This window comes from Tribolium castaneum, chromosome 6 (genome assembly GCF_031307605.1).
Source record: "Tribolium castaneum strain GA2 chromosome 6, icTriCast1.1, whole genome shotgun sequence".
Lineage (NCBI taxonomy): Eukaryota > Metazoa > Arthropoda > Insecta > Coleoptera > Tenebrionidae > Tribolium > Tribolium castaneum.
Genome location: NC_087399.1, coordinates 6,446,390 through 6,472,685, shown reverse-complemented (window position 1 = coordinate 6,472,685; position 26,296 = coordinate 6,446,390). Strand labels below are relative to the sequence as shown.

Sequence of the window (26,296 nt, the reverse complement as noted above, 5' to 3'; positions counted from 1 at the left end):
AATTTTCCATTGTTATTTTCAGTCCAGTTCGTACAAAACCGCGTCCGAAGAACCGAAATCAGAAAGCCGCCAACACATTTTCCCCACAGTTCGAATAATTGACGGTCCCCTATGGTCATCGGATTCTGACAGTGGACCAGATGGTTCCGAATCCATCAGTTACTCACCTTTGTGTTCCCAGTTCAGTTTTTCGCCAAGTCTCCACGACCAAACAACAACCAACAAAGAATCAAAGACAAGTTCGAGTTCGCTGCATTTTATTGCAAAAAGTGGGGACGAAACTACGCAATTATTGGCCGATAGTTCGTCCATTGAACAAACCAAGTCAAAAAGCAACTCTTCGTCGAGCAAAGACAGTTTTAAGAAAATAAGGCGCAACAAGCGCTTCATTCCGCCTAAGAAACTCACCCGGAGGGAGATACAAGAGGAGTTTGCCGAACAGGACCGAAAGATTTACGAGGCGAATTTGAGCCAATCAGATTATTCGAAATACCTGTCACACATTTTGAACAGGCCGTCCATTCGTCAAATCCAAAATTCGGAATTTTTGGCTTTTGGGCGTAAAACAGACGATGGTGTGGAAGTGATTCCGGCGAAACCGGAACCCAAGAAAACCAAAACAAGCTTTAAAAGAAAGCTCTCGAGCAATAACACCTTCGATATGTCCATCTTCAGTGACAAAAACGCGAAACGTTTCGACGAGTTCTTGAACTCGTACGAACGCGATGTCAAACAATTCAAGTTTAGTTTTGGGACGCAGAAGAAGAACGAAGAGTTTAATTTTCAGCCGCAGAGTATCTCCGACTATATGGCGGCGGCTGAAAATAAACCGTTTTCGTTCCCTGCTTCGCAAAATTCGGAGCAGTTTCATTCGTTAGGTTCCGCCACTCCGAACTGCTATTATAAGGAAAATAAAGAAAATATTGACAATATCGTCAATAAGTATTTACAACCACCGGAAAGTCTTTTCGAGACTCCTGACGATTTCAACGAACAAAACTTCAATTTGTAATGATTTGAATAAAGATCTAGTTGTTGTGTTTTTGACTTTTGATTTGTAAATTGCTGTCAAAATGGGGCGCAGAAACGCAGCTCCGGCCAAGCCCTGGCGCTCCCCGCCGCCCACCAGGCAGCCACCCTTGAGAAAAGAAAATCGGCAATATTCGTAAGTACTTTTTTAAATCTACGCGGCTGCCTCTAGCTAAAATGCTAAAATTTTTCAAACATATATCTAAAAATAACTTATTTAAACAGTCTTTCCGAATGACTTGCCCTTGTTTAAGTTAAAAATATCGTTTTTTAAAGTCAGTTGAAGATAAGAGTATTAAAATATCTAAAACATATTCGAGAATAAAATTAACTAGACGCCCTCTGGTGACGACGTGTCGTACTTGCCGAAAACAGTAACGAAATTTTCGCAATTCTTCATTTTATGAATTATTTAGCAATTCTGTGTGTATACTGTTAATTTCTTACATTTTAGAGAGTTAGTGTAAAAGTACTACTACTCCTTAAATAAAAAGTTTTTTTGGGCTTAAACTTTGTACCCATTTATTTAAATATTTTAACATGCCAACAATAAAAGCTTCATTCAACAGTTTCAACAGTCTAAAAAAATTTCGAAGCCCCCCCTCCGAAATTAATTGCTGGATCCGTCCCTGTGTTTTCCCCTCGGAAAAGGAATATTGTTTTGCAGTTACTGTTTATGAAAAAAAGTGTGTTTTTATTAATTAAGACAAAATTGCTAACGAGTATTTAAATAAATCTAAGCGTACAAATAAAGCAAAATACATTTAAAAAATTGTTGTTTACTGTGTTTTTGCATGGGACAGTCGTACGGTTCTGTATCTTATCTCAAAACAGTATTTACAAATCACGGTTTTGCGCAAATTTGTGCAATTAATTATAAAAAGGCTAAAAATAAATAATACGCCCCTGTGATATTGACGGACTTTACCACGTGACGTCACACAAAGCGTGTGATCTACGCATCACGTCAACTCTCCATTTCACTCACACGCGCGCGATTAGACAAAGACCGCCGATTTCTGGAACGTTTAAAAATAGCGCACATTCTAGAAACTTCACCCTCGAATAAAAGTCGCGAAGTCAGGCGATTTTTACGTAATAGAATCCCAGTTTTCGTGCGAAAGAGACGTGTTTTATAAACAAACAAAATGCCACGACGTGGACGTTCCGCGAGCCCCTCGCCAAGGTACAAATCACGTGTTGAAAAAGTGTGGTTATGTCATTCCGTTTTAGGACTTCTGTCCCCGCAAGGACCCAGCCTAGCGCCCCGGCACCGGCGCCAGCCCCGGCCCAGACAGCCCCCCAACAGCCCGGACTGTTCGGGCAGATGGCCGCGACCGCGGGTGGCGTAGCCGTGGGGTCTGCCATTGGGCACACCATTGGGGCGGGCCTGACAGGTTGGTTAACATTTATTTGGAAAAATCGGGGGTTAATGCTGTTTTAGGCATGTTTGGGGGCGGTGGCTCAAGTGAAGCGGCCCCAGCGCCCCAACAACAACAAGCAGCCCCACAACAGAGTGGCTCGGCTGAGCCCACGGGGCCCTGCGCCTGGGAAATCAAGCAGTTTTTGCAGTGTGCTTCGACACAGAGTGATTTGACCTTGTGCCAAGGTTTTAACGAAGCAATTCAGCAATGCAAAATTAGGAACGGTTAGTTGGCTGTGTTATTTATGGAATATTTCCTTGATTTTGGTGTTTTTAGGTGTCCAATAATTAGGCTGTGTCGCTAAATTCTAGTATTAATTAAATCAATAAAGACAGTCATGGTAGAAAATTGATGGACTGGATCCATTTGTAGTGTTTCAAAGTTGAATAAAGCATCCTCGTTGAACCGCTCATTTTATATTTTATAATTTATTTTGGTTACTTGTTATTTATAGTTGTTTTAATAGAATTTGAAGTAGAAAAGGTTTTTTCTTTTTAAAGTCCCACAAAAAAAAGTTTTCTACGTCTAATCCTCTAACCTGTCACCAGATGGCGCGCCAAGGTCAGACTCATTTTGCCGAGTAATCATGATAAGAACTGGAACAAAACAAAAACACATTACAAAATTGATAACAAACAACATACGATGTAAATAAAAACAATTTTGTAATATAAAGGCGTCCTGTATTTAGTGTGGCCGTCGTGGGCTAGATGGCGCCCGCACATTTTTTAAGTAAATCCCCCGTTTTTTGCGGTGATAACCGGAAGCTTTTAGCCCAAGTTGCAATTCAAAATATGCAGACACTGTTTATTTGTGAAAGTGTTTCCTTTATTTAATTGACGATAATTTTATTTGTGCATAATTGCATTTTGTAACAATAAGAAATAAAGCGATAAATAATATTCGTTTTGTTTTGCGTGGTCGCGAAGAAGAAAATCGCGCTCATTTGTATACAGGGAAGTGATTTAGAATTAATTTATCACTTTCGCACACAGATTTATGGAGATTTTGCAACAGCTAGGTAAATGACTAATTTAAATTTATTCCGCACTTTCAAGGATTTTTACGGAATTTTTGAAGCCTTGCTTTCTTTACATAAGATAAGGATGAATGAAGAGTTAAATTTAGGTTCGTTTATATCGTCCAAATTGTATTCTTTTGACGTAACACACTTGCGTGGTGTTATTGGAACGGTTCCATCTCTAACAAAAAAATAAAACATACAACGTCCATTAAAAATATCGGATTGCACAAAACAGACCGTGACACAACGGAAAAATCGCTCGATTTAATTATTACTAATTGGTAAATAAACAGGCCAATTAGCGTTTTGGTGGTTGCATACCAATATACAACTAAAAAATAAAAAAATTAAGGAGACAGCTTTTTTCAAAAAATAACATAATTTTTCAACTATTATTGAACACATAATAGTAAAGTCAGGCCAAAGGCCCACAAATTTTGTTTGAAAACAACGGTGCCGCCGTTGCTCGCCCAAAAATTTTTAAATAAAATCGTAATTTTAAAAACATTATTATGCAAAATTTCTTGAAAGATAAGCAGAAAAATTAGGCAACAGTTATTTTTTTTGGAATATTTGAGAGACTGATACATTACTTTTTCGAGTCATTTTGGGCAAATTCGAAAAATTTAGAGTTTTTATAAAACTTGAGCTAAAAACTAATTTTTTCGGAAAATCTTACAAAAACTAATTGAAAAATCAAGTTACACTGGAGCTTATGTTTTTGTTTATCTAAATCTAAATAAATCAAAATTGACATCTATTCACTCTATAACACTCGATTTAGTTGGGTTGTGATTTTTGAACCAACACACCTAAAAATCATAAAAACAAATTGAAGTTGATGGTATTTTGCCTGTTTCACTCTATTTAGTTCGTTTCTGGGCGAAATTTTATCCAAAATAAGCCAACAAACACAAAATAAGGTCAAAAACAGTGTTTTTTTTTGCAAAATTTCGCTATAATAAACCGAAAAATCACTTAAATAAAACGATAATTAAAATATCTTTATTTTTTCGGACAAAAAAAAACACCAAATTAAATCTTGTACACAATATTGCATATATTTAATTTTCTAATTTGGTGAAAACAGTCGGCTTTGATTGCTGCATATTTTGAGTTGGCAACACTGTATTTTCAATTGTTAAAAAACCGACAAAAGACAATCGAAGGTCCTACTTTTTGTGGGCGTTCCCACAAACCACTCATTATGACACAGTCGTGCCAATTGAAGGCGAGCAAATTCTTCAGTTCCTCAGTCATGGCCTACTCCACTAGAACATTCAAGGTTTAATTGTTTCTTCCGCGTATCAGTCTGGTCAATAAACTACACGTCGTCCGATAAGTGACGTGGCCAAGCCACGCGATGCTTACAAACCTATAATTAGGGTTAAAAAAACGAAGGTCCCTATAGGTTCGATGCACCACAGTTACGTAACAACTGCAACCACTCATCTTACTTTCGCTGAACTGGGTTACGGGAAAGTAGGCTATGATCACCGCGGCATTCTTCGATGATGCGGTAAATTTTACAAACGCGGCCAACTGGATTTACCGGTGGTTACTCTTATTTTTCGTTTGTTAAATCGAGGCTAACTAAACAAAGTAATTGATACAAAAGAGAATGCGTTACTACTCGTCAATTACCCATTTACCTATATAACAATTGCAGTAGGTCAAAATTAAACAAAACACACTCAAGGTCAGTCGAAATCTGCGATGAAAGTAGACTGTGCTTACATAAATAATTACGTAAATGAGAAAAACAAGTAGGCTGGGACCGGCGCATCCACCAAAATGGCCTCACATGACAGCACGCTAAACAGTTAAGTAAGCAAAGGCGGCCTTGGAGCAACTTCCTCCAAAAACCAGGTAACTAGATCGAAAATTATCTGTCAAGCCTTGAAACTTGCGGTTTTGCTGAACTTCCGGCATAAATTTACATATTTTTATCTAATTAATTACGTGTCGTTGCGCTTCTTTGTCTCAATTGTTCGAAGGAAAGTTTCGGAAAAAACTAGCCTTGATTCAATTCATTGTCTTCATCTGTTATTGTTTGAGTTGTAATTAAGTCGTGTTAAAAAATGGTCTTTGTTGTACCTGCTTATCACAAACGGATAAAAATATAACTCACGATGCGGAATAAATACATGATTTAGTTCCTTTTTTATGGTGGCATTGGCATCACATGACTGTTCTTTTGTTTTATAAAAATGGACGATTTTCAACTTGTTTATGCTGACGTCACGATTTTGCGTAAATTATTCTCGCATCGCGACCTTTGATTCATTAATTATAAATAAACACATGCAGAAACTATCAATGTGTTTTGTCTATTTCCGTCCAAACTTATCCTTTTGGCCCATTTTTGATAAACTTTCAACGTTCGAAAAGTGGGCCATGATGCGGCCAACTGTCAAATTTTCACAGCACTCTAATCTATTTTTACAATATAGTACATTAAATGATAGTACAATTCGTAATTACGTTGTTGGCAATTATCTCCCTTATCTTAAGCCTACAACGGTTCATGCAGACTTGATTTTTTTTAAGCAAAGTACAAGTAATTAGTATTTGAAACGTGGTGACGACACGACCTTGAAATTTAAAGATGCAGGAACTGTTTGTGCCGCATCATCATCCTCAAAAAAAGATTAAAGTAATCAAGACGGCCGTGTCCGGCTCGGCGCCACCTCGTTAACTGTAGAAAGCTAAACAACTGTCAAAAATGTCCGAATTACACGAGTGAAAACTTTCACTTAAGCAACAAACATCCTGTGTTTTTCGTGGCTTAAAAATTAATGGACGAGTTGAGTAACTGTGGTAAATTGAGGAAATAATGTTACAATTAAACTCGTTTTTCGTATAGGTATATACAGGGTTATTCTTCTAAGTTCACACTAGAAACTTTTAAATTCTAATACTAAATAGTAACCACACATTTTTATTGCATTTTTCATTTTTGAATTTCCTTTTCAAAATAAAGTTTTGGTACTTATCTGGCATAGTTTTTGACATATGTCATTTTTGTAAAATTTTGGACCCTTTGCGATAAGTGAATATTTTACTTTGCATTCGATAACCGAAAGTTGGAAGGGCCTTCTAGAATTTTTAAAGCAACTGTCAAAATTCAAGGCTAATATGATTTTTTCAAAATGATGATTAAAATACGACTAGAATTCATTTTTTTTCAAACAGAACGACCCTATTTTGTTAAAGGAAATCGAAAGAACATCTACATTTGAGGTGATTTTTTGCAACCTATACCTATATCTATCTTTTACAGTTCTTAAAATAATCCCAAAAAATATACTTTACTTTGTAATTTTCATCGTTAATCAAGTAGGCCTTGCAAAATGGTCAACAACTATCAAACTTTACAAGTGTATTTAGTTTTTAGCTGATTTATTATCGAATAAGCAGTAAAACAATAATATTTAATTATGACTTATTATAACTTAGTAAATTATGTAAAGTAACTCAGTCACTCTGCCATCGAATTTTGAACTTCTTGAATGAAAATGAGGAACAAATAGGACATTTCTTTTAATTAATAGCACAATTTTATCGTATTTTTTAAAAGTTTACTCGAAATAAATTAAAATAATGAGCTAAAATTCCGTTTTTTGCGATTATTTAAAAAACCGTAAGAGTTAGATATAGAAGATGTTAATAAAAGTCACAATAAAAATCGATGTTCTTTTGATTGCAATTGAAAAAACAGGGTCATTTCACTTGAAAACACTGTTTTGTAATCATTTTTTAATCATCATCTTCAAAAAATCATAGTTGCCTTGCAGTTTGACATTTGATAATCATAAAAACTTGAGAAAACCCTTTAAGCCTTAGGTTATAAAACACAAAAAAAATTATTCACTTATTGTTAAAGGTTCAAGAACTGTGATATTTTGAATAAACCCTTGTAAATAAAAATTTGCATAAAAAAATTGACATACGTCAAAAACTATGACAGATAAGTACCAACAACCTGGGTACATTTTGGTCAGTTTCAAAGGACGAATTCAAAAATGCAATAAAAGTAGGTGGTTACTATTTAAAATTTCAAAGTTGGCGCCAATTTTTTATAGTTCCGGAAGTTCAGCAATTTTGAAAATGATTTAATTGAACTCAGAATGGTCGATTAGAGTTATGTACAAAATTTTAAAGCTCTAGCTACATTAGCACTTAAATAGTTTCTAAAGGAAGCAATAAAAGAACCACCCTGTATGGTCACGTGATCCGCTTGGGAAAAGACTTTTCAGCGATAATAAGCCACGTGTAGTCGTTACGTCGCGTGTTTTAATAAAAATCAAGCCTCGGGCTTGCTTATCAATTTGTTTTTTGCGAACAATTCGAGGTCACGTTTCGATGGGACGAAGATCAGGTCGGTTTGGGGGACGTGGTGGGTGTTTATGTAACGAAATCGATGAAAAGTGTTTCAAATACGGTGTGCTAATACGAAATCATGGGAAAGGCGATGTTACAATCATCAATATTATGGTTTAGAAGGTTGTGAAACGAGACATTTATCAGCAAATTGGACCGAGTTTTGCAATCAATTTAGAAAAATTCCAAATTGGGATAAATCCACCTTTATCGGAAAAATCCAGTTCAAATTTATACTGAACTGTGGCTTTGGGTTTATGTCTGCAATTACAAACGATAAAGTTTATTAGAAGGCTAATTTTCTTGGCATTGTTTGATAAAACAACTCGCAAAAAATATTCAAAACAGATTTGTTGTTGTTTGCTTGACGCATAATTGCTGTTCTACAAATAGATATTATCTGAGTGAGTCTTTGACTTGACGAAAATAAGCAGCGGTGCCAACTGTTCGACCAAACCACAGTTGCAATTAAATACAAATGCAATGGAAAAATATGCTAAAATGGTTTAGTACTAGACTAGGGACCTAGTTACTATAAATAGTAATTTTTTTCAATAATGTTGGTGCTATTTTTTGACCTCGCAAATTTATTTTAAAAATCAGCAAAAAATTTCATGTTGTCTTTAAATTACAACATGTACAACACTTCGTGTTATTTTAATGACTAACGGAACATCCTTTTTTACAATTCGTGTTTGAGTATTACAAATTAATGCCAAAAACATTTTTAATTAGACTACGGTGGACTAGAAGTTAGGAGGCGAAACGAGAAACAAAATCGTAGGATTTTTTGAATACAAAAATATGGTATGGTGCTAAATCCTTTTAAATTAATTTAAATCCACCCAAAATTGAGAAAAACGGACGACTAAAATTTTCATAAGAAATATGAGAAAAAAATTAAGTTTAAAATTTGGGCTTTGTCTCGTATTTTTCAAGACGCTGCGAATACGGTTAAAGATACAAAAAAAATGTTAGGAAGAAAGTTGTAGATAAATAAATTTTCTTTAAAAAAGTCCGTGAAAGCATATCTCTATCGTCAACGGTTTCGGTCCCAAAGACGCTCAAGCGTCGGATTCGTTACATTTTTCCGGTGGTTAAGTAACGGAAAATTAATTTATACCTAAACTGTAAAAAGTAGAAATACGGTGTCGCAGACTTTTTTGTAGAAAATTTAATTCTCTACAACTTTGTTCCTTAAACTTTTTTTGTACCTTCAACCCTATTACCAGCGTTTTGATAAATATGCAACGGTGCGCAAAGAATTATCGCTTACAATTATCAATTAGCGTTCCACCTTATATTTTTGCGAACGCTGCTAATACTGTTGAAGACACAAAAAAAGTGTAAGGAACAAAGTTGTAGAGAATTAAATTTTCTACAAAAAAGTCCGCGACACCATATTTATATCTCTAACGGTTTAGGTATGAATTAACTTTACAATACTTGACCACCGGCAAAATGAAGCAAATCTGTCGCTTGAACGTCTTTGGGACCTAAATGGTTGAAGATAGGGATATGGTCTCGCGGATTTTTTTGAAGGAAATTTAATTCTCTACAACTTTCTTCCTAATATTTTTCTTGCAACTGTAACCGCATTCGCAGCGTTTTGAAAAATAGGGGGCAGAGTGCAAGTTGGTAAAAGTTCAAACTTTTTTTAAATATAGTTTACGATAAAATTTTTACATTATGTTTATGTCATACTATTGAAAATTCAATGCTCTATCTGCCTGTATTTTTTTGTCTGCCTTGTGCTAACCGTTACACAAATACAACTATTTTTCCAAATTCATTGCTCTGAAAACTTGATGGTAATGGAACAACTTCGCCCTCTGGCGACAATAACGGAACTATCGAAAACGGGAACGTTTTATTTGTTCGTTGTTTCATATCCTAACTTTAAATTAAAAATAAGTACCAGTATTTTAGACTGATACAAACTAATTAGCGAAAAATTTCTAATTGAGTCTGAGTGTTTTATTGCTCCGAAGACCACAGTTTCACTTTTTACGCATTTTTAATGATCTGGTCCACAAATTTCACTTCGCCAAAGTTTCTTAACGAGATAAAAATCAAAATTTTACGATAATTTCATTCTCGCCTACAGTTATCAATCACTTTCCTGATAAGACTAATACTATTTTACGTTTTTTTCCTGATTTTTATCACTGCGACATTTGATCCGTTACACTCTAAAAAATAATGACGCTGTCATTAACATCAAATGTGTCTGAGATACTTAAAAAAAATATAAAGTCAGATTTTTTCGCAAAAACAAGCCTCAATTTGTGTACTTAATTACCTGCAAACCTATCATTAGTTTTGCCAGACATTACCTGAGAACCAAAATATTTGTCTTGCGAAAATGACAGATAATAAAACTTGTTGTTTACCGTTATAGCATCAAATACCATAATTCTAATGACTAACACGGGAAAACATTTCCCACAATCTGCTTCTGGTAAGACAAATAAGTGATTAAATTACAACGATGACGAACTAAAACAAAAGAATAGCAGTTGTACTATTTGACAGGTGGCGCATTTGCAATTGTTTCGCTCGCACGAAATGTGTCAGAGTTCATTGCTGCGTGAAAGTGGCCACCAGATTTAAAATAAATCAGGTAATTATAATTAATTGAAATTTTTTCACTTGTTTGTAATTTGGCGCAAATCAATTGGAAACCGTAAAGGCCTGCCAACCGTGTAAACGTTAATTAATTGCAATTAATTAAAAAAAATGCATCACGCCAAGAACACGTCGCAAACGGCGATCTTTATTCTCCTCCCCTCTTATCTAACACGCAACTTTCTTATCATTACTTAATAATAGCGAGTGGAAACAAACGGTGAAAGTGATTGCATCACACGCCAACCACGATTCTAAAGATTATGATTATGGTATCGGGTCGGCTATGGTAAAACAAAAGCCATGACAGGTGCCAACTTTTCGTAGGTGGTGGACATGGCCCACTTATACCACGTGATTGCAACACACCTACTTGATTTCGGTGAACTATGACTCCGATCGGTATCAAATTCCGGCCTTGACACTAGACCACTTGTAGTACTATAAAAATTTAACTGTACTTTTGCTGATAACGGGAGAAAGTTGTTAGTCACCCCGAAATGCCATTAGAAAACAATTAAGTTCGGGGAAGGGGCAAATCCTATAAGGCCCTTAACACCAACAACCCTTAGGTAATTTATTCATTTTGTGTGGTGCGTGACGTCTGAACGCCTCGTGATAGCAGGAAGCAAGTAAGATAACGATTGAAATAATTTCTGAATCATTTTTAATAATTGAACTGGAATTTCGTAATCTTATCAAAATCTGACGTAACTTTCGTGCAATACTGTCTTATCTTGGTTGGCCGTGAAAACATCCTGACAATGTCAAATTGACGTTTTCCGTTTTGGTGTTTTTGCCCAAAAAAGTACATTTTTGGTCCTTTTTGACCAAATTTGGTGATTTTTGACTTGATTTTTGGTCTAAAAATGTGTTAAATCCTCAAAACTTGCAAAAATAATGTAATTTTTGACATAATTCTGTGATTTATTGACTTATTTTTTAAAAAAATTGCGGAATAATTGAGTTTTTTCTAAATAAACACTTAGAAAAGGTAAATTTTGGCTCATTTTCGACCAAATTTGGTGACTTTCTCGTTCTTGTTTAATAAAAACAGGAAGAAAGACTTGATTTTTGGTGTAAAACGTGTTTAAATCCTTAGAACTTGTAAAATTAATGTAATTTTTGACATGATTCTGTGATTTATTAACTTACTTGTTAAGAAATTTTGCGCAATAATTGAGTTTTTTCTAAATAAACACTTAGAAAAGATAAATTTTGTCACATTTTCGACTAAATTTGGAAATTTTTTCGTTCTAGTGTAATAAAAAACAAAAAAAGACTTGTTTTTTGGAATAAAAACGTGAAAAATCCTCAGAACTTGCAAAAACAATGTCATTTTTGATATAATTCTGCAATATACGGTCTTACTTTTTAAAATATTTTGCAGAATTATTAAGTTTTTGCTAAATAAACACTTAGAAAAAAGTAAATTTTTGGTCATTTTTGACCAAATTTGGTGATTTTTTTCGTTCTAGTTTAATAAAACAGGAAAAAAACTTGATTTTTGGTCTAAAAACGTGTTTAAATCACCAGAACTTGCAAAAATAACGTAATTTTTGACATAATCCTGTGATTTATCGATTTACTTTTTAAGAAATTTTGGGCAATAATTGAGTTTTTGCTGAATAGACACTTAGAAAAGGTACATTTTTGGCCATTTTCGACAAAATTTGGCGATTTTTTTCGTTCTGGTTTAATAAAAACAGAAAGAAAGTGTTGATTCCTTGTCTAAAAACGTGTTTTAATCCTCAGAAGGTACAAAAATAATGTCATTTTTGACGTAATTCTGTAATTTATTAGCTTAGTTTTTAATAAATTATGTGCAATAATTAAGTTTTTGCTAAATAAACACTTGCAAAAGGTAAATTTCTGGTCAATTTTGGCGAAATTTGGGTGATTTTTTAGTTCTAGTTTAATAAAAACAGGAAGAAAAACTTGATTTTTGGCTTAAAAACGTGTTTAAATCCTCAGAACTTGCAAAAATAATGTAATTTTTGACATAACTCTGTGATTTATTGGCCTATTTTTTAAGAAATTTTGCGGAATAATTGAGTTTTTTCTAAATAAACACTTAGAAAATTTTCGACCAAATTTGGAGATTTTTTCGTTCCAGTTTAATAAAAACAGGAAGAAAAACTTGATTTTTGGCTTAAAAACGTGTTTAAATCCTCAGAACTTGCAAAAATTATGTAATTTTTGACATAATTCTGTGATTTATTGGCTTATTTTTTAAGAAATTTTTCGCAATAATTGAGTTTTTGCTAAATAAAGGTAAATAATATAAATTATCTGTTGGCTAAAGAAAAAAAAAGGAAACTAGCGTAATTAATTTGCACCTATTGTCACCCATAATTCATCGATTTCCTCGTTCATTTCGAAGGCAAATCATGTGCGAGCCTTGACAAACGATAAAAAGGTCGCATAAGTGATAAACTGTTGATTTGTTTGAATTTCGCATTACTACCAACTGCATGTACAGCGTGTGCGTAATTAAAGTGGCGCGATTTTCTTTTTTTTTTCGAGAAACTGTCAATGACCCGGCCCACTAGACCGTGGATATTACTGCACTTTGATATGAGTCACGACAGTCGTAACCTTAAAACAACGGTTTTTTCAAACAAAGTTTCCAAAGATAAGCAATATTCAAATTATATCATATTTTGACCTATACGAATCGGTGTTAATGTCATTCGGTGAAATAAATTCCGAAAAAAACTAGAAAATTACGATTTAGTCGCGCACCAAAGCCACGTCAACTGTAACTAAAATCCAATTAATCAAATATTTATTTATGACAACTTAATGGTGGAAAAACAATCGATACGCGGGTAATCATGGTCGTGTGTTGGTTGGGAATTTTCCACTGATAAAGCCCCAAAAGACCCCCAAATGTCTTTGTTTTCTTTGTACCGCAATTTCCTGACTTGGGGACGCATTTCTAAGGTCGTTGATGCCTTATCATTAACCTCAAAAAATCAAACAATAGCTTTGTTCGCAGACACCAATGCTTTATCAGCGCAGATAAGCGAAGATCATAGTTGGCCATTGTGACCATAACCTCGCTCAAATGACACGTGGCAAAATTATTTTAAGACTTATTGTGCGCAATAAAATTAGAAATTCGCGTAAATATTTACGAGAAATAAATATTTACACCCAAAAAAACAATTCAGTAACATCAATGACACTGGACCTATAGCCTTCTGGGATTTTTTGAAATTCTCAAATAAAAACACGTTTTTGTGTATTTTTGCGGTTCATTATAAATAAAAATATTTCCATTAATTATTTTCATGGTCCGGGCAACAAAAACTTCGATATAATTGTATTAAATATGAATTTTTTCCAAAAGCCGTGTTTATCATCACGTACTTTCACAACAAATCTGGCGAAAGGTGTTTTCCAAGTAACAAAAGAACCTCACTGTTACTCCCCAGGACTAATTTTAAACCGTCACAGCATGACGTTACCTGGAAAACCAAGAAGGCTTTGGAAATTTACCAAACGCAGGTAGCCATGCAAAGCAAAATTGGAATCTGGTGACCTTTGATCCGAAGTGCTAAACTATCGAGTTATCTAAAAAAATAAAAGAATAGCGTTACGTCAAACAATCGATATATCCATGGAAATTTGACATTTGTTCCGATCAACGGCCAACTCGATTATTTTAAAATTGGGCAAAGACATGACTTTAAACGATCATTTCATGCATAGCAACACCGCGACTCGTTTTTTTGCATTCTAATTATGAATTTCTTTGCAAATCGTTAAGATCAACTTGTTGATTTGAATAATAACTTCCTGAAACCACAAATAATTGAATTAAAAAAGGTAATCATGGCGCGATTTTGTTGTCAAAACACTCACAGCCAACTGTTCCAACGCTCCGAAGAAGGTCCATAACTTATTTAATATTAAGATATTGACTTTTTTTAGATTAAAGCTGTTTCTACGGCATATTTGACATTAATTTAAAAATTCCTCATAATTATTAAAATTTTAGTTATTTTAGCCAAAAATTTCACTTTTCAACTACTGAAAAAATAGCTAATAGTTTTTTTATATTCAAAGTTAAATATTTTTGGAGTAATATTTTTAGAAAGAAAATTTAAAGGTCTTTTAGATAAAAATAGTTGAAAAATAAAAAAGGGAGTACCATTTAAAATATTAAAGTTATTCAATTTACAAATCTTTTCATTGTTTTATCTTCTTAATTGCAGTAAGTTAAAAAAATACATGCTTTAAATTTCAATTTTTTCCTTTAAAATAGTGAATGTCATATTTTTCTAGAATTCTTAGTTTTTTTTGTAATAATTTTTTGAATGAAGCATGTTTTCGTCAAAAAAATCAAATTATTCACTCCATTTGAAAAAAAACATAACCTTATTGTTTCTTTAATATTTGATGTGTCATTTTTAGTTTTTGAATTATTGAGAGAAATAAAAAAAATATATTTTTGTTTTTATTTTTTTAAGCGAAAACCAAAAGAACTAGGCGTTTTTAAGATGGAGATTCTTGAGGCACTTTTTTACAAGAAATCTAAATCTGCCATCACCTTTTCCAAGGCGTACTTGATGTCAGAGTTTCAACACTCAACTTTGGTTTTTCTTATGGACGCCATATTTAATACTCGTATTTTTGAAAAGTCTTTTTTTTTCCTGATTACAACGATGTATCACATGATATGACCGAAGCTTAGGGGCTGACTAAAATTAAGAAAAAAGCGTTTTTGCAAAGAGAGCTTTGGAAAAAAACGCCAAACACCCTGTATACCGCAATATTTTTACAATATACAGTAGAAACGTATCTATAAACTATAAAAAAAAGTCAAAATCTCTAATAATAAAGAAGTTATTGAGTTTTTCGGATCGTGAAGAAAGACTTTTTCCGTAGAATAGGTGTTTTTTGGGTAGTTTTTGAAAATGTTTGGGGTTTGCCCCGAAACTGCGTCGGGGAAGCCCCAAGCGCCCTTTTCCGCTCGTTGCGTATTTCCCTGGCGTTTGCATCATTCTAATAAGTATCTGCGGAACTTGAATGCGTCATTGAATAAACGGAATTAGTTGTGAGTTGTTTAAAGTGCCTCCGAATGGTCGCGAGTCATCAGATGCATTCAATGAGCGTTCGTGGGCCCCCTAACTGTCTCCGAAGTTCGTCAATGTGTAATAAATGTAAGTATCCGCGCATTCGAGGACACGTCACATAAAGAAAGAGGTATATACCGCGTTGAGTCGAGCGCGCGCGTTCAGTTCGCCCCCAGTTTTCGTCGAGTGAATTTCGCCAAAACTGAATGGATCCCCGTGTGATAATGCCCCATCGTAACATCGAAAAAACGCGCAAAACCCGCATGAAATTCGAAAAGGCCCGCCAGACCATTACCAACCCGAAGCGCATGCGTCCCCAAATCCCCTACACGAGGAGTCAGTAGCGCGCTGGATTTTGCCGAAAACGAAATGGAGAAAATGATTGCGGGTTTTTTGAGTAGTCCGAGCGTCCTTGTCGCGATTTTCCTCGGCGGGAGTGTTTTATTGCTGTTTTACATTTTAAAATTGTTCAAAATCGAGCACGAGGAGCAGCATCAAAGTGAGTACCGAGCAAGCCGGTGTTCGATTGTTTTGCGACCCGAAGTGTCACTTGTCACGTGCTTTTTGAGGTTAGTTGGGCGAAAATTTACCATGTTTTGCTTGCAGATGAGCCAGCGTCGGGCCCCAAGAGAGATCCCGTCGCCAAATCCAAGAAAAAACCCACGTGGAATCGCGCTGATAAGCCGCAAAATTTCACCAATCCGTGGCTGCTCAAAACGCTCAAAAGCCACACCGGACAAGTCCTCAACATTGATTATTCGGCCTCCGGGAAATATCTAGCGTCTTGTGCCGAAGGTAGGTGCCCCCATGGCGGTGCGGTGCTAGCCTAGAAACAACACACTCGAGAAATATCAAAATATCGAGACTATTACTAAGTTGTTCGAACCCAATTATTTACGCCAAAACTGTTTTAATTGCGTGCACTGGCCTTAGACGCTCGAAGTGTAAGAACTGTACCATCAAGGTTATTAAAATAACAAAAAATTCATGTTTAAAATCACTAATTTAACTTTTGTTAAGAACAGTAGAAATAATCGAACACCACCGGAAAAGTATCAAATGGTACATCGACAAGGTTTTCTTCTACTATTTTGTCGTTTTTTTTTTCAGCTCAATTATGCCACTGGAAATACTAACAAATAATCGTGTTTTATTATCGTAATAAACCAATAAAAGACATTGTTTCACGTTTTTATTCCAATTAATTACACGAAACTGGTATTTTTGAAAATTATGTTCTTGCAATGTTTCATTTAAATCTCCTTTCAAATCTGTGTGAAGAAAGGCCGCAGTGCAACTCAATTTTTGAGGTCAAATAGGTAAGAAATGTGCTAAACTCTCTCTCTAAGAAAGACTATTGACAAATAAAACCAGTGTACTGTTAAAATAAAAATGTTATTTAAATTAAACACCCTGTATGTGAAGAAAGGTCACCGCGCAACTGCATTTTTGAGGTCATATAGGTCAGAAATGTGCTAAACTCACTCTAAAAGAAAAATTTGACAAATTTAAAATCAGTGGAACAGAGAAAAATAAAAACTTAATTTATAAATATAAAAATTAAAATAATAATAAAAATAAATATGTATAGAGTTTTTCTCAAAACGCCTTAGGTTTTTTACTATTTCAGTTTCAGTTTAATAATGAAAAAACTATTACAATAATTGGAAAAAAAAACTTATTTTTTGGTATTTCATGGGAAAAGATTAAAGCATCGAATTGAAACCATTCCCATTTATCCATTCCCAGATTTTTCAATATTTTTTGTATACAATCGATATTTATTTATAAAGCCAATAAATAATTCATTTGTTCTTCAATAATTGTAATTCAATTACTGGCTTCGTTCCAATTTCAATTGCAAATTCATAGTTACATTCCACAAAAATACTTTTGTATTTTCTGTGGAAAATTTAAATCCCATTTTATACCTGTAAACAGGTAGTTTAAGGTAATCCTTCCCGAGTACCTGGCTGAACCCAACTAACACCCGGGAATACTTTCTTTAATTTCTATTCTATTAGTTTCATGTTTCGGAGAATTGGAAAGCAAACATCACGAAGTAAGGTGAAGGCTAATGATGTCTTTAAAAATAAACTGGAAAACGACTCCAAACTTTCTAAACATGCGACATTTACCCTTTCAGAGTTTTTTTTTGATTGAATTTAAAAAAGAAAAGTGGACGTAATTTTAACATCACTGTGTACAGCCAAGTGAAATAATTAACTTTGGCGAGTAAAATTTAATCTCTTAATTTAAACGAATGTAAATCATTATACTCGTAAGTTTATTTTTTTTTTTACCCTTTTTTAATTGTTGGGAATTATGGAAAGAATTAGAAAGCTGTACTGTTTAATTTATTTCAAGCAACTTTTTTTAATTTTTTGTTTTTTTTTTAACAATCGTATTCACTTGTTGCTCTTTTCTTTCCCATGTTGTCGGATTTACTAGTTTAATTAATGTTATAAAGTATAATATGCTGATTTTTTCAATAGGTAAACACACCATGCAAGTAAACATTTTACAAATTGGTCAAAACGTTCTTCTAGACAATAAAATCACATACGATTTTTTTTAGAATTTCAGATAAATTACAAAGAAGTGTAAAGTGCTTGAGTGTAAAACTTGACTCACCCGGTATATGTTAGCGTTGCATTTGTGCTAGAAAATGTAATTCGAAAAGCTAAAAACTTAATGTAATTATGTTTTAATTTTATTCAATAAAGGCCCTTTATTATTATTATTATTATAAAAATCTAACTTTGAGGAGCTTTATCTCGTGAAAAAAGGCTCAAACAACTTTTTGCCATTGGAAGTTTTAACTCAGTTGAATCTCAGCTATCGGTACCCGAGAGATGGTCCGCGACTTTTGAATCACCCTGTATAGTGTCCTAATGCTCTAACACAGTTTCTCAGCAAATGTGATAAGATTGATGACGACTTTTCAATGATTGTGACTGTAGCTTATTTAAATAATCGGCCTGGACTTGAACATTAATTTAAAATTGGAAATGTCAAAGTTTTCCGGATTTATGTATGGAAGCGGAGGCCGAGAATGATTACTTTATGAGCGATATTTTGATATTTGAACGTCAGCAACTAGATCGCGTCGAATGCCATATAACATCCAGCCAGTTTTCCTGCAATAAGCACACCTCTAGCGTTAATTATTTTGTGTACAGAAGACCCCCCCGAGATGAACCCCGATTCGAACAAGGAGAATCTCCCCGAGGAGGAGTCCAGCCCGCGCAGCAAGGGCTTATCGCGTCGTCAGCGAAAAAACCGGCGTCCAAATTCCCCCGACGCTAAGAAAAAATTCAAAACGGAACCTCTGAGGCAGTGCCTCAAGTTCAACATCTCGGAGCGCACATTCGCCGACTTGTTACACCCTCACTTGCTCACCTACGAGCAGCTATTCGCGATGGGCTACCCTGTACATTCGCCATCGCACAACAATTCGGTCGTTTTCTTCAACTATAGCCACTTCAAACCGCCGATTTTCGACGTGAACGCGCGGGAATTCGTCCCGAATCAGGGCGGCTATGACAGCCACAGCTCGAGCGATTCGAGCGAATCTGAAAGTTCGGGCTCGGAACCCGACTACGATCCTGCGAAGGACCAAGGCATCGAACGTGTGTGTGTGCGGTGCGGACGCGGGTTTTTCACCACCAATAAGGAGTACCTCACCCAGGAGCGGTGTAACTACCACTGGGGAAAGCTACACACAGTTAACGCACTCGCCACCTACTCGTGTTGCAAAGGCAAGCCGGGCTCAGTGGGCTGTGCGACGTGCAAACTCCACGTGTGGAGCGGTGTTGTCAGTGGGGTTAACGGCCCGTGCGAGGGCTTCGTCAAAACGCGGCAAAAAAAATCAATCCCGAGTGATGGCAACTATGGGGTTTACGCCCTCGATTGTGAGATGTGCTACACTGTGGCGGGCCTGGAGGTGACCAAGGTCACGGTGGTGGCCATGGACGGGCGCTTGGTGTACGACGCTTACGTCAAGCCGAAAAACGAGATTGTCGATTACAATACCCGATTTTCGGGGATTACCGCAAAAGACTTGAAGCCGAGTGCGACCAAGACGCTCAAGGAGGTGCAGAACGACCTGCGGGGGTTCATCAGTGCGGACACCATCCTCATAGGGCACGGGCTGGAGAACGACCTCAGGGGGCTCAAAATTGTGCATAAGACTGTGGTGGACACGGCGTGGTCCTTCCCCCATTACAACGGGCTGCCGTACAAGCGCTCGCTGAGGTCGCTCGTCTCCACGTTTCTGAAGCGCGAGGTGCAAAGTGGCCCCCATAACAGTTACGAGGACGCTTGCGCCTGCATGGAACTGATGCTGTATAAAGTTAGGAAAGAAAATAAAGGTTACAAAATCATGTGACATGTTATCATGCTTTATTTATTAAACGCGTCATTTGTCATTACTATGTGATATCGTGTTCCTAGTGAATCTCATTACGTGATATTTACGCAGGAATCAATGCAAGTTTTTATGTTTTTTGATTACTTTAAGGACGTAATTAGTGTACAAAGTGGTCAAGACTAAAGTTCCTAGCAACTTTTTTACATTTTGTACGGACTGTAGATTCAGCCAGTTTGCCACTCGTTTATGTGAAATAGTATTACCCTAGACTTAAGTCACTTGTGTTCATTTGTTTGTTATTTGTTTAAATTAGGCAAAAAGGCTGTGCTGAAACGTGATACAGTTGTATCTATTTTTAATAAACCGTTTTTTAATTAACTCGTGTTTTATTTGGGTGAAAGTCGGGGAAATTGAGATGCACTCCGACCAAAAAAACATGTGATAACCAAAAAACGAAAGTGAAAGTGGTGAAAGCGGCTATTTATAGAACGATCAAAATAACCGAACTCCCATATGAACGGTTTCACTTCACACGTTGATAAGAGTTTTTTTCTTTGAGAAAGTTGGATGCACTTAAAGCGTGACAAAAATAACAATCGCGTAGGTAGGTGGTGTTACGAAACCGGGGATTATTTATAACAAATGACTAGCACCGCACCGCTTGATTTTTCCCCATCGTATCGGCTTGCACTTGTTTGTTTACAGATCGCGCCGTTATCCTGTGGGATTCCAAGGATTTGGCGCAAAAGGATGTGAAAAATCTGAGAGTCAACGTCGAGTTTGACCATCCGACTTTCGTCAAGTGGAGCCCCGATTCCAAGGCTTTTATCATACAGAAGCACAACGAAAATGCAATCGAAGTGTACAAGATCGAGAAAAAGAAAGACGGGTGGTTGGGGCACGCCACCAAGGCTCTGACGTTCCCCAAGGTCTATATTCAAGTCTTGACCCGGGTTAAATCTATATTTTTTCTGCGACTGTTATAAGACAGTTTACGTAGAACATAACTTGGAATTTTCAGATGATTTTTCGTCGATTTCGGAGCGTTTTTTAAATTATTAATAAAATTTCGCCTGAAAACGTTTCTGCTAACCGCTCGAATAAATCAAAATAATAATAATTGTTATTAATAATTCGTAATAATTGCTAATTATTAGAAGTAATACAATGACTTTTCGGTCGAAATTTCATGGCTTAAAAACATGCAAAACTATGTTTCAACTTAATTAAGTGATTTTTCGGTCTGATTTTAGCGAAACGTCGCTAATGGACTGAATTTCTAGGTCAGCAACTTGCTTACTTTATGGAAAAGGCGGAGAATTGTAGTTTTTGGGTGTAAAATGACAAAAAATCTTCGATATTTTGACCCAATTTAGTAATTTCTTTCTCTTGCAAAAATACTAAATTTTCAGGAACATGCTTAGAAGCCTAAAAAAAGCAAAACTATTTCAGTTTTGACCTAATTTAGTGATTTTTCGGCTTATTTTAGAAAAAAATCGAAATAAATGCGTTCTTGGGTTAGAAATACGCTGAACTTTTCTGAAAAGGCAAAATGATGTTTCTTTCGATATAATTCAGTGATTTCGGTTTGATTTTTTTAAACGACAACTAACATTTTTTACTGTTGTATTAGATTTTATGTTTCTGGTAAATTAAAGTAAAAAATAAAATAAAATAAATAGTTATCGATAATTAGAATTACACACAACGAGGTTTTTATCTTTTTGCTTCTCTCTTATTTTATCAAAGTGTTGAAAAATCATAAAATTTGATCCAAATCGATGTTATTTCAGCTTATTCTGTGCGATTTAGAGCGTTTGAATTTTATTTTGCAAGATATAAGATATACCAAGGCTTTATTTGATTTGTTTCACTCGATTTAGCTCGTTTTTGAGGAAAATTTCTTCAGAGATAAGCGGAAAAACCATAAAGTTAGATTGAAAAATGTGTTATTTAAATATTTTTAAGCATGTGAACTTGTTTTTGAAGTTATATTGTCAGTTTTTCGTGAAAGGCAGTGAAAAATCACTGAAGTTGTTCAAATAAACTATTATTTTCCTTTTTCTTTTTTTAACAGCCAGCAGAAATTTTCTCTCGCAATTTTGCAAAAACCAATCGAAATTTCATTACGTTGGACCGAAAATTCTGTGAATTCTTTTTTTTTGATTTTTTAAACGTTTTTGAAATAAAAATAAAAGTTTTATTGTACACAAACTTTTTACAACAATAAATTTTGGTCAAAAGTGATGGTATTTCTGTCTTTCTTAAGCATTTAAACATGTTTTAAAGCTAAAATCCTCAGTTTTTCACGAAATTTCGTGCCAAAAAATCACCACATTATATCCAAAATTATCCTATTCTTGCCTTTTTTGAGCACGTTTTTCAATCAGAAACAATTATTTCGCAAAACTTCTATATAATGAGACCTCAAAGTCACCCTATAATAAAATTGGTTATTATTTTAGCCTTCTTCGAGTCTTCTTGAGGTAAAAACTAAGTTTTTTTGAAAAATTTACCTAAAATTGAATAAAAAAGAAAAACGAATTACATCGAAATTGATGATATTACCTAATCATTTTTATGTGGAAACTGTTTTGTTTTATTTTGCGAAAATCATGTTCTGTTTTTGAATTAGACTTTTAATTTTTAAACAAACCAAAAAATTACCAAATACGAAAATTACATAACTTTTGCCTTTTTTGAGCGTTTAACACGTTTGCCAGACAAATGTGCAAATATTTGCAAAATTTTATCGTCTTTTCGTCGTTTTTTTTGCTCAATTTTGAAATATCTGACGAGTTATTGAAAAGAAAACGCACTAAAATCTATAATTTTTTGGTCGCTTTTGGGCCTTTTTGAGCAAAATAAACACGGTAGAGTCTCTACATATTGCAATTTTTCGTCCAAAAAATCCTAATCCTGCAATAAACTGAGACTCATCAAGTCATCAAATTTCAACATAATAATTTCCCGGCCACGTAAGAGTTGAATCACGTTTTCCAGGCACACGAGACCGACGTCATCGGTATGGGAATCGCCAGCAACGGCAGATACATAATGTCGTGTTCCAATAAAACGGATTTGGTCATTTGGGACCTCAAAGGCCAAATTTTGGCCCAGACTGACACCTACCTGATGACAACCACATGTGCTAAAATTTCACCATGTGGTAAATTTGTTGTCGCGTCAGGTAATAAAATAACAGTGTTCAGTCACGAGGAATTTGAACGAAAAATGAGTCATTTTTTCAAGGTTTCGCGCCAGACGCTCGAGTCTGGGAGGTGATTTTTTCGAAAAGCGGCGAATTTCAAGAAATCAAACGCGTTTTTGACCTAACGGGACACTCCTCAGGGGTCTATGACGTGGCTTTCGACGCGGACTCCTCGCATATGGCCACCGTGTCGAAAGATGGGACTTGGAAGCTTTTCGATACCAAAAGTGAGATTTTTTCGTTTTGTATTTTTTAGGGAAAAAATTTAACGCTTGGGGAAAATAGTAATAAACTAGGTAAAAATAGTAAATGCTAGGTAAAAAATTGTAAACGCTATAAAATATGAAAACAGTAAGTACGACTGACTAAATATTCATTGAAATTTTTTAATATATAAGAGAAAAAAATTTTCAAGGCAAATCCCTAATAAAAGAAGTAACTACACTTTTAACTTCTGCCTATTAAATGCGCCACTCTTAAAAAAAATTAATTAGACTTTTAGGGTAAAAATTGTTTTTAGTCCAAGTCTAGCATATCACATATTTATTTTGACAAATTTTATTTTAATACCAAACTACGGATATCTAAAGGTTAGGATATGAAACGACGTACAAATAAAACGTCCCCGTCCTTGATAGTTCCGTTAATGTCGCCAGAGAGCGCAGTTGTTCCATTACCGTATAATAAATTTATAAAAATTGTTGTAATTAAATAACGGTTAGCACAAGGCGAATAAAAAAATACAGGCAGATAGAGCATCAAATTCTCAATAACAGGAGATAAAAATAGTGCAAAAATTATATCTTAAACTATATTAAAAAAATTCAAACTTTTACCAATTCGCAATCTGCTTCATATTATTCAAAACGCTGCAAATACGGTTACAGTTGCAAGAAAAATTTTAGGAAGAAAGTTGTAGAGAATTAAATTTTCTACAAAAAAGTTCGCGAGACCATATCCAAATCTGCAACCATTTAGGCCCTAAAGTCGTTCAAATACGCTCAAGCGACAGATTTGCTTCATCTTGCCAGTGGTCAAGTATTGGAAACTTAATTTGTACCTAAACCGTTGAAGATAGAAATATGGTGTCGCGGACTTTTTTCTAGAAAATTTAATTCTCTACAACTTTGTTCCTCACACTTTTTTTGTATCTTCAACCGTATTCGCAGCGTTCGCAAAAATATAAGGTGGAACGCAAATTGCTAATTCTTTGCGCACCGTCGCATATTTATCAAAACGCTGGGAATACGGTTTAAGATACAAAAAAAGTGTAAGAAACAAAGTTGTAGAGAATGAAATTTCCTATAAAAAAGTCCGCGACACTATATTTCTATCTTCTACAGTTTAGGTATAAATTAACTTTCTGTTACTTGACTACCGAAAAAATGTAACGAATTCGTCGCTTGAGCGTCTTTGGGAGCTAAACCGTTGACGATAGAGATATGGTTTCGCGGACTTTTTTAAAGGAAATTTAATTCTCTACAACTTTCTTCTTAATATTTTTCTTGTATCTGTAACCGTATTCGCAGCGTCTCAAAAATACGGGACAAAGCACAAATTTTAAACATTAAATAATTTTTTTCTCATGTTTCTTACGAAAATATTAGTCGTCAGTTTTTCTCAATCTGTTAAGAGTGCAAAGCTTAACATTTCTGCAATTTTTTCCAAGTAATTATGAATTGGTTGGATTTAAATTAATTTAAAACGATCTGGCGCCGAAACAATTAATGCTCGAAGCGCCCTCATTTTTACTCTACCGTACTATTTTTTTGGGTCCAAGATATCTTGTTTCGTCTCCTAAGTTATAGTCCTCCGTATACCCAGCATTTGCAATATTTTACTTTTAGAAAATGATTATTTATTTAGCAGTTTATTAGTATCTTTTTTTAAGTCGAGTACAAGAAAGGCGAAGACCCGCGCTTGAAAATCACGGGGAAGTACAACCAAGTCGGGAACTATTCGCTGATTGGCCTTTCACCGAACGCTGAAGTCGTTGCTATCGCCAGTGGCGATTCCCTAGCTTTCTACTCGACTCTGACGGGTCATCACGACTACACTATTGACAATATTTATGCAGGTAAAGGTCACGGTAGTTTATGGGGCCGTGGGTGAGTTATGTGTTTTCAGGGAGAATTACTTCGCTTCTCTTTGATGCGATGGGAAAATATGTGCTAACGACCGGAGATAAGTACATTCGAGTTTTCCATAATGTGACTGGATACCGTTGCACAATCCAAACATCCAAAGAAAAATTAAAGTCCAATCAGACCTCAGCAACGAAGGAGCGGCTGGAGAAAATTATCACGGAGTGCGAAACGTTCCTCAAGTCGATTGAAAACAAATAAATTTCGTTCATTTATTACGAGAAATATATTCTATTACTTTTGCAACTGCTGTTTCAATGACAAATGCTGATCCCCACAACGAGAATTATCAGGAAAAACACTATAACAAAGGTGGAAATTATGGTGCATTTCCGATCGTTGAGAAATTCCAATTTTCTATTAAAAAGGCGTAAATAAGCGAACACAAACACGGTAAACTCACCCATATTTGTCTCTAACGTCAGGCACATACATTTTTATTTATTGACACTTTCCTGTCAAGCTTTAACTTTTTTCACACCAAACACACAAAATGTGTTGTCTTATTAACAGGTAAGTGTTTTACGTTTGACTAATTTCAAAAACTAATCGCGCGGTTTTTTCAGTCTTGTAAAATGCCTCCTTTGCTTGCTTGTGGTAATTGGAGTCATTGCTCTTACGTTTATCATCTTGTATTTTACGAAGAAATCATACCCAAATTCGGGAGATGTAACAACAGTGAAATCAACATAAATATGTAAAACAAAGGCGCAAAAACGTAATAAATAATTGATAAAATTCAGCAGTTTATCCGTAATATAGGCAACATCAAATACATCACTCCCTTTGAAGTTTCCACTTATGCAGCACACAAAACACGTTCCAATAACCACAGACAAAAAACACAACATTTTTTTCTGTGGCAGTTAAAACTATTTCTTATGGTTTAAATTAATTTTATTTAATTAAATTTACAAATTCCACATACTAATTTGAAGGATTAACGGAATGAGAGCGAGTTTCTCCTAAACTTGAAGTCCTGTTGTAGAAAAAATGT

At 35.0% G+C, this 26,296-nt stretch overlaps 3 protein-coding genes and 3 long non-coding RNA genes across 13 annotated transcripts in view; 3 read left to right on the top strand and 3 right to left on the bottom strand.

The window, feature by feature from the left end:
* Nucleotides 1–1,042, top strand: part of LOC662061 (mutS protein homolog 4) — a 35,010-nt gene extending 33,968 nt beyond the window's left edge. For all 3 annotated transcript variants that reach the window (XM_015982680.2, XM_008198553.3, XM_064357327.1), the window contains one exon: nt 23–1,042. In XM_015982680.2, the coding sequence (XP_015838166.1) occupies nt 23–1,012 (990 nt within the window). In that variant the 3' untranslated portion in view covers nt 1,013–1,042. The remainder of the gene's footprint in view (nt 1–22) is intronic.
* Chchd2 (Coiled-coil-helix-coiled-coil-helix domain containing 2) lies at nt 1,019–2,858 on the top strand. 2 transcript variants are annotated; one of them, XM_064357335.1, is made up of 4 exons: nt 1,019–1,165; nt 2,263–2,426; nt 2,474–2,677; nt 2,730–2,858. In XM_064357335.1, exons 1-4 carry the CDS (start codon nt 1,074–1,076, stop codon nt 2,738–2,740), a joined length of 471 nt encoding a protein of 156 aa, XP_064213405.1. In that variant the 5' UTR covers nt 1,019–1,073; the 3' UTR covers nt 2,741–2,858. The 2 variants fall into 2 exon arrangements, with proteins under 2 accessions (XP_064213405.1, XP_008196780.1); XM_008198558.3 differs by lacking the exon at nt 1,019–1,165 and adding an exon at nt 2,075–2,215.
* Nucleotides 2,854–16,302, bottom strand: LOC135266483 (uncharacterized). The gene is made up of 2 exons (XR_010334551.1): nt 16,163–16,302; nt 2,854–3,049 (listed from the first exon to the last, which is right to left on the bottom strand). It is a non-coding gene; the product is annotated as an uncharacterized LOC135266483 (long non-coding RNA).
* On the bottom strand, nt 4,461–6,973 carry LOC107398483 (uncharacterized). Of its 2 annotated transcripts, XR_001575322.2 has the most exons (3): nt 5,575–6,962; nt 5,130–5,520; nt 4,461–5,070 (listed from the first exon to the last, which is right to left on the bottom strand). It is a non-coding gene; the product is annotated as an uncharacterized LOC107398483 (long non-coding RNA). The 2 variants fall into 2 exon arrangements; XR_010334700.1 differs by having other exon boundaries at nt 5,130–6,973.
* Nucleotides 7,828–25,545, top strand: LOC662166 (transducin beta-like protein 2). Of its 4 annotated transcripts, XM_008198559.3 has the most exons (7): nt 15,672–16,071; nt 16,179–16,367; nt 20,650–20,873; nt 22,948–23,134; nt 23,197–23,382; nt 25,047–25,232; nt 25,283–25,545. In XM_008198559.3, exons 1-7 carry the CDS (start codon nt 15,942–15,944, stop codon nt 25,498–25,500), a joined length of 1,320 nt encoding a protein of 439 aa, XP_008196781.2. In that variant the 5' UTR covers nt 15,672–15,941; the 3' UTR covers nt 25,501–25,545. The 4 variants fall into 4 exon arrangements, with proteins under 4 accessions (XP_064213399.1, XP_064213400.1, XP_064213398.1 ...); XM_064357329.1 differs by lacking the exons at nt 15,672–16,071; nt 20,650–20,873; nt 22,948–23,134; ... (1 more) ...; nt 25,047–25,232; nt 25,283–25,545 and adding exons at nt 7,828–7,858; nt 15,552–15,659; nt 18,755–20,322; XM_064357330.1 differs by lacking the exons at nt 15,672–16,071; nt 20,650–20,873; nt 22,948–23,134; ... (1 more) ...; nt 25,047–25,232; nt 25,283–25,545 and adding exons at nt 15,540–15,659; nt 18,755–20,322.
* On the bottom strand, nt 25,498–26,149 carry LOC107398484 (uncharacterized). Its single transcript, XR_001575323.2, has 2 exons — nt 25,703–26,149; nt 25,498–25,656 (listed from the first exon to the last, which is right to left on the bottom strand). It is a non-coding gene; the product is annotated as an uncharacterized LOC107398484 (long non-coding RNA).
* Between the last annotated feature and the right edge of the window lie 147 nt (nt 26,150–26,296).